Genomic DNA, 8,176 nt, shown 5'->3' on the forward strand with positions numbered 1-8,176 from the left:
AAGGCCAGTTAAGAAGGAGGCCATCACATTACTGCAGGCAAGAAACTGAGCTTTGGAACAGGGAGATAGACATGGAGGTTGTGAGCATCCAGATTCTATAGATATTTTTAAGGAAGAGCCAAAAGGCATTCAGACAGATTGAATAATAATTAATAAGTGTATTTAAATACTTATAGTCTAAATTTGCTGATAAGATAAAAGGCATATTTAAAATTTTATCAATATTTATACTAAGCTCAGCAAGCAGTACTGTTCACTAGCCAGAAAAGTGCACGTGTAGTTGGTGATTGCACTCACTGCTTTGGCAACCTAACAAGGAATGGTATTCAAAATATTTAGCAACTGGTATGGCATGGGCACTGAGCCATCAGAACAGACCCTGGCACAAGGTTGGGCAGCATCCTGGGGGCCCTTCCGTGCCGTGCAGTATCCTGGATTGTGGGGAGAACTAGGGTTGTGGAGGAGGGGAGCACAGGGAAGGGGAGATGGACTGGGAGTAGCTCTGTTTACCAACTGATACAGAAGTATTTAAAAAATTTGAACTGCTGGTACAGCTGTACCAATGGGTAGCAGCAGACTGTCAGTCCAATAACTAGTAAGTTAGTCAAATTCGTTCTCAAAACAAGGCTTACCTTCCTAAGTACCATCATTGGCGGGATGGGGGTGGGAGGGAATCACCCTTGTCACGTGCTAGTACCCTCAAAACTAACAGCCTTTACATGAATATTTCTTTATTTTTTTATTTTATTGAAGTATGGTTGATTTACAACGTTGTGTTAATTTCTGCTGGACAGCACAGTGATTTAGTTATACATATATATATTCTTTTTTTTTTATTCTTTCCCATTATAGGTTTTTTTTTTAACATCTTTGTTGGAGTATAATTGCTTTACAATGTGTGTTTCTAGTGTATAACAAGGTGAATCAGCTATACATATACATATATCCCCATATCTCCTCCCTCGTGCGTCTCCCTCCCACCCTCCCTATCCCACCCCTCTGGGTGGTCACAAAGCACCGAGCTGATCTCCCTGTGCCATGTGGCTGCTTCCCACTAGCTATCTGTTTTACGTTTGGTAGTGTATATATGCCCGTGCCACTCTCTCACTTCATCCCAGCTTACCCTTCCCCCTCCCCGTGTCCTCAAGTCCATTCTCTACATCTGCATCTTTATTCCTGTCCTGCCCCTACGTTCTTCAGAATCTTTTTTTTTTAGATTCCATATATATGTGTTAGCATACAGTATTTGTTTTTCTCTTTCTGACTTACTTCACTCTGTATGACAGACTCTAGGTCCAGCCACCTCACTACAAATAACTCAATTTCGTTTCTTTTTATGGCTGAGTAATATCCCATTGTATATATGCGCCACATCTTCTTTACCCATTTATCTGTTGATGGACACTTAGGTTGCTTCCATGTCCTGGCTATTGTAAATACAGCTGCAGTGAACATTGTGGTACATGACTCTTTTTGAATTACGGTTTTCTCAGGGTATATGCCCAGTAGTGGGATTGTGGGGTCATATGGTAGTTCTATTTTTAGTTTTTTAAGGAACCTCCATACTGTTCTCCATAGTGGCTGTACCAATTCACATTCCCACCAGCAATGCAAGAGTGTTCCCTTTTCTCCACACCCTCTCCAGCATTTATTGTTTCTAGATTTTTTGGTGATGGCCATTCTGACTGGTGTGAGGTGATACCTCGTTGTAGTTTTGATTTGCATTTCTCTAATGATTAGTGATGTTGAGTATCCTTTCATGTGTTTGTTGGCTATCTGTATATCTTCTTTGGAGACATGTGTATTTAGGTCTTCTGCCCATTTTTGGATTGGGTTGTTTGTTTTTTTGATACTGAGCTCCATGAGCTGCTTGTAAATTTTGGAGATTAATCCTTTGTCAGTTGCTTCATTTGCAAATATTTTCTCCCATTCTGAGGGTTGTCTTTTGGTCTTGTTTATGGTTTCCTTTGCTGTGCAAAAGCTTTGAAGTTTCATTAGGTCCCATTTGTTTATTTTTATTTCCATTTCTCTAGGAGGTGGGTCAAAAAGGATCTTGCTGTGATTTATGTCATAGAGTGTTCTGCCTATATTTTCCTCTAAGAGTTTGATAGTTTCTGGCCTTACATATAGGTCTTTAATCCATTTTGAGTTTATTTTTGTGTATGGTGTTAGGAAGTGTTCTAATTTCATTCTTTTACATGTAGCTGTCCAGTTTTCCCAGCACCACTTATTGAAGAGGCTGTCTTTTCTCTACTGTATATTCTTGCCTCCTTTATCAAAAATAAGGTGACGATATGTGCGTGGGTTTCTCTCTGGGCTTTCTTTCCTGTTCCATTGATCTATATTTCTGTTTTTGTGCCAGTACCATACTCTCTTGATGACTGTAGCTTTGTAGTATAGTCTGAAGTCATGGAGCCTGATTCCTCCAGCTCCGTTTTTCTTTCTCAAGATTGCTTTGGCTGTCTTGAGAAAGAAAAACGGATATACCATGTTCTTGGATTGGAAGAATCAACATTGTGATAATGACTACACTACCCAAAGCAAGCTACAGATTCAGTGCAATCCCTATCAAACTACCAATGGCATTTTTCACAGAACTAGAACAAAAAATTTCACAATTTGTATGGAAACACAAAAGACCCCGAATAGCCATTATGCTTTGTTGTCGGGTACTGACTATAGTTCTCTGTGCTGTACAGTAGGACCTTGTTGTTTATCCATTCTATATGTAAGAGCTTACATCTGCTAACCCCAAACTCCTAGTCCATCCCTCCCCCAACCCCCTCCCCCTTGGCAGCCATAAGTCTGTTCTTTATGTCTGTAAGTCTGTTTCTGTTTCATAGGTAGGTTCATTTGTGTCATATTTTAGTTTTCATATCTAAGTGATATCATATGGTATTTATCTTTCTGATTTACTTCACTTAGTATGATAATCTGTAGCTGCATCCATGTTGCTGCAAATACAAGAATACTTTATTAAATAACACCTAGATTTCCCTAACAAACAGAAATTCCCTACAACCGTGTATACATACATATATATAGGCAGTGTCTATATTGATCTCACTCTTGCATTCTAGCTGATCTAGATGGTCTTTTCTAAGAGAAAAAGACACAAAGAGAAATATTTTCTGTTGAATAGACTTAATACAGCACAGTACTTTATGAAACAGTTTTGCTCTTTCATGATGAAGGGAAGACCTATGTAGCATTAGATGACGATCAAGGTCACAGCTTCTCAATTTCTCCCATTTCTCAGCATCTCTTTGTTTCAGTGTTCTTGTCTGCCTTAGCATGTGAGAAGTACATTTTTAAAATGGAAAACTCTTAGAACATGAAAGTCTCTAACCTGTCCTCTGCTGTGTGGTAACTTATTAATTTTAGGCTTCACATCCTGAATCTTCAGGGTATGTGTTACATGTTCATGACTGTACAATATTAATTGACCCATTAGTGCTCAATATTAATGATACTCCAGGGTGCCAGTTTGAAAATTTGCTGTCAACGTAATTGCAAGTTGGTCTTGCTTCGTTGGAGGAATCCATGTGTGACCAACTTTTTGAAGAGGTGTTGAAAACGGATCTATCCTTTTGACCTCCATCACAGTCTTTTGATAAACCTTAGTGGTCTGGAGCAATTAGAAAATTTAGGAGCCAGATTCCTCCTGCTACAGGTAGTATGCGTTGGAGAATACTTAAAGATCAAAACCAGTCTATATTGAAGCTGCATTGATTTGCATGCTAAGCAAGTGAGAGTTCCATCTTTCCCGAATGAGTTCATTAACATCTCCTCAGTGTCTAAGGTATGGGGTAAAGATAGGGCAACAAGAAGGGAATGCCTTTCTGTAGGACTTTTGAAGGCACTTTTTGATTGTTTACGGAAGGGGGAACGAAAGAATCTCTCTTAGGTTCGATCATTATCACACCGTGGTATCATTTTCATGGAAACTTAACCTCAGCCCAGTTCTCAGAAGCCCAGCATTAGTTTTTCAAAACTCAAGCAAATTTGGAATGATGCAGTTGTGAAGCCCCTATGGGCACAGGCAAAGTCGGGGCCGAATTTTCCTTTATAATGAAAGTAAGTGTCTGAATTCTGTCACATGCGCAAGCATGTATTAGCAAGCAGGTTCCAGAAAAAGTAAATAAATCACCTATTCTTGTATGCTGGGGAAGTCCCCATTCTTTATCCTTTTATGAACTTTAGTAAGTGCCTTGCATGAAATTTCATGCCAATAATGACGTAAGCAACCACGTTCTGATCATCCAGCCTACTAGATGGGAAAGGTGGCATGGTCTTCTGTTAAGTGAGGGGTGCTGGAAGTGAGGGGTGGTCGAGGAGAGAGCGTGTTGACAATGAGGACAAATGTGGGACCAAACAGAGTTCTAACCCTGAGCAGTACTCTGAGGCTATGAAGCTTGCCAGATTCTTATACATAGTTCATTTAAGTTTGGAGGTACTTGTATTAATACCAACTTTCCTGCTAACCATATGTTAGAACACTCACTAATGTTGTCAGTGAATAATTATTTCAAACACCTTTAGTGCTAGTTAGCAAATCTCTTAGTATATATTTTAGAGAGTAATTATTGATAGTAAATTTTAGAGTTATATGGACTCCAGATATTAGCTGGCTCCTCCTAAAGAGTGATAGACATAAATGTGGTTATACTGGCATATATTTATATGGAAAGATTTGGAAGTCAATTACAGTCAATATAACGGGTTTTGGGTTTTTTTCTTTTTTCATTTCTACTTTGTGAGAAGGAACACGGTTTTGAAAATTCCGTGGATTTGGCTGCCATTGAAAGCACCTCTGAGGATCACACAAAGAGTCATCACCGAAAACCTTCTGGCACACCTTCCATAGCAGTGTCCACGGCCTCCCTCTCCTCAGGTGGGTATTTGCCACATGACTACTCGGTTGTAAACATGAATAAATCGGGTGGAGTTGCCTCCCTTGTGTGGCATTAAATGGATGTTTCATGCCTTAGAAAATAATCATCCATGGAGAGAGGCCCACTCCATAAGAACTGCTAAAAAGCCTCTTGCATTCCATGCAAAATCCATGAATCTTGGATTTGGCAGGAGTTTACAGTATACAGTCCTCACTGCCAAGTGTCCGAGCTATACCAAATGTCAGTAGAGGAGTGCAGGAAATACAGCTGGCTCATTTGATACAAAAGATAAAGACAGATGTCCAGAGTTCAAGAAAATGGTAGTTCCATTGATATGGTCGTCAGAAGTGCCCTGTATCTTGACAGATTAATCATTATTCCATGGTTCAAATAAAGAGTTCTTTGCAAGCAACGTTAAGGGATTATTAATAACCCTTTTCATTTGTATGATACCTTCAAAAGTATCATTTCACTTCAGTATCACAACAGCCCTGTGAAGCAGAGATTATTTATGTTGCAATTTTATTACCTACGAATAAGGAAACTCTTTAGAGAAACATGTCATAATTAGGAAGTTTGTGTCCCACATGTAGGTTTGAAATCATGACAAAATCCTCAACAGGAAGAAATTGCCACTTACTTGATGATATTTGCCTAAAGCCTAAGGCTGGATTCTCTGTGCTGAGTCGGAGAGCCTCTCCCAGCTAGGTAGCTCTGAAGGGTTGTCTAAATGTGCATGGTTATTGTTGCATTTTGTTCAGGACTAGAAAATCGGTTCACCCGTTAAATGAAAAATTTTCAAGTAGCCTAGAAGCCAACCTCATAGAGTGCATTTCTACTACTCCTACTCAATAGCTCCTGTGTTTTGAGTACATACTCTGTGTCAGGAGCTATGCTAAGCTGTTCTGTGTCATTTATCATTTCAAACTTAATTGCTCTCTTGCTGTCTTCAGTCTTTCTCCTTTATAAGCCACTATTCTATCTCAGCAGTGATTTGACATAGAACTGTTTTCTGGAAATAAACTGTGTCTTGGTAAGCTATCCACAGCATTACCGACTTTTGCATTGTTCTTTATATTTTTAAAAGCAAGAAGTTCTGCTCATGAAAGAATGTTCTGGTGCCTAAAGAAATAGAACTTCCTCTCAGTTTCCCTTTTTGTGTGAAAGGAACTTGCTGTGTCATTTCATTGCATTTCATGTCAAATAGGAAAACACAGTAGATTCTCTAAATATTTAAATGAGGAATGGTTAATGTTTTATTTGTTTGGTAAGCTTAAGGGCCCATTCTGTGAGAGTTTTCCAAAGTGTATGAGCAAAGCAGAAGCCTTAAGCAGCTTAAAACGTTAGTATTTTATAGTAGAGCATCTGCCCTCCTATGCTCAAAGGAGAAATGAACACATCAGTGTTGGTAAGTCAGTCCAAGGAAATTTCAAAATACTGTTAAAAAATGGAAGTACGTTAGCATAAACAGCACGAAGTTACTGACTCTGTTGCTTTCGTGACACTATCTATGCCCTATGCCAAGAAAGAATTGGAATAACGATGAAACATTCACAATGAAAAGTGAACCCCTCTAACAAAACAAGATGATTCACATCTTTCCTTTTCCTTCCTCCAGACCGGAGTCGATCTGAGTTAGATCTGAGTGGGCCATCTACAGAAGACTTAGAGGATACTGTAAGCATAAGAAGCAAGTCTGTCCCTGGGGCTTCAGACAAAGACTTGGTAAGTTGGGTGTGGAAGAGAGTCTAATGATCGTGAAGAAAGGGCACAATCTTCTTCCAAACCTGTCCACTTTGAGGTGAGGATGAGTTGAGAGTGAAGTGAGGATATGCAATAATTTCTTCCTGTTAGTCTTCACAACTAACATATAAAAACAGCCGAAGAATGATTTAGAGAAGGTAACAGGTGGGTGGGGGTGGGTGGTGGTGGGATGGATTGGGAGATGGGGATTGACATATATACACTAATATGTATAAAATAGATAACTATTAACCTGTTGTATAAAAAATATAAATAAGATAAAATTCAAAAAAGAAAGATTGGCGATAACAAGTGTTAGTGTGGATGTGGAGAAAAGGGAACCCTTGTGCACTGTTGGTGGGAATGTAAATTGGTGCAGCCACTATGGAAATCAGTATGGAGGTTGCTCAAAAAATTTTTAAAATTTTGAACTACCATATGCTCCAGAAATTCTACCTCTGAGTATTTATCTGAAGAAAATGAAAACACTAACTTGTAAATATATCTGCACCCCCATGTTCATTGCAGTATTGTTTACAGTAGCCAAAACATGGAAACAACCTAAGTGTCCATCAATAAATAGATGAATGAGTAAAGAAGTTGTGGTATATGTATACAGTGGAATACTATTCAGCTACAAAAAAGAATAAAATCCTGCCATTCGCAACAACATGGATGAACCTCTAGAGCATTATGCTAAGTGAAATAAGTCAGAAAGATGAATACCATGTGACCTCACTTATATGGAACATCAAATAAATAAATAAATAAGAAGCAAGCTCTTAGATATAGAGAATATACTGCTGATTGCTAGAGGCGGGAGAAAGGGGTGACCTGTTTTTGTTTTTTGTTTTTAGTTCAAATAAATTGAAAAGAAAAGAGAAAAGGTAACAGGTGATCAGGTTAATGAGTGAAGATTATCTCTAAGAAAACACCTGTTGGGGATGTCCGTTCCTGGTTCAAAGCACATCACTAAATCTAAACCCCGAGAAATAAGGAACCACAACATTTCCTAAATCAAATATTGCTAGACTTATCTGACTATATATTTTATATGAACATTTCTACATCTCCAGTTACCCCCATAAACTACCTTCTCCATTGAGACCAGCGTATGTGAAAATTAATGTTTAAGGTGAACTCATTTATAAAATGAGAAGGTTGAATTAAATTATTGTTAAGGTTCTAATGTTCTGGTATTCCAATTTCTATAATATCTATAATCCAATTTGAACTCCTTGGAAGAAAGAGAGAACACAAATGTTAAATGGCATTAATATAATTTTTCCAACACAAACCAGGAAACTTAGTTCTAAAACGCAGCGTTATTTACTATAGTATTAAAAAACTGCAGGGGCTTCCCTGGTGGTGCAGTGGTTGAGAGTCCGCCTGCTGATGCAGGGGACACGGGTTTGTGCCCCGGTCCGGGAAGATCCCACATGCCGTGGAGCAGCTGGGCCCCTGAGCCATGGCCGCTGAGCCTGCGCGTCCGGAGCCTATGCTCCGCAACGGGAGAGGCCACAACAGTGAGAGGTCCA

General features: G+C 39.1%; 1 protein-coding gene across 2 annotated transcripts in view; it reads left to right on the top strand.

The window, feature by feature from the left end:
• Window positions 1-8,176, top strand: part of SYTL5 (synaptotagmin like 5) — a 108,916-nt gene that overhangs the window by 75,415 nt on the left and 25,325 nt on the right. For both annotated transcript variants that reach the window (XM_007451972.1, XM_007451973.1), the window contains exons 7-8: window positions 4,765-4,894; window positions 6,514-6,620. In XM_007451972.1, coding sequence (XP_007452034.1) covers window positions 4,765-4,894; window positions 6,514-6,620 — 237 coding nt within the window. The remainder of the gene's footprint in view (window positions 1-4,764; window positions 4,895-6,513; window positions 6,621-8,176) is intronic.

This window comes from Lipotes vexillifer, unplaced genomic scaffold (assembly GCF_000442215.2).
Source record: "Lipotes vexillifer unplaced genomic scaffold, Lipotes_vexillifer_v1.1 scaffold847, whole genome shotgun sequence".
NCBI classification, from domain to species: Eukaryota; Metazoa; Chordata; class Mammalia; order Artiodactyla; family Lipotidae; genus Lipotes; species Lipotes vexillifer.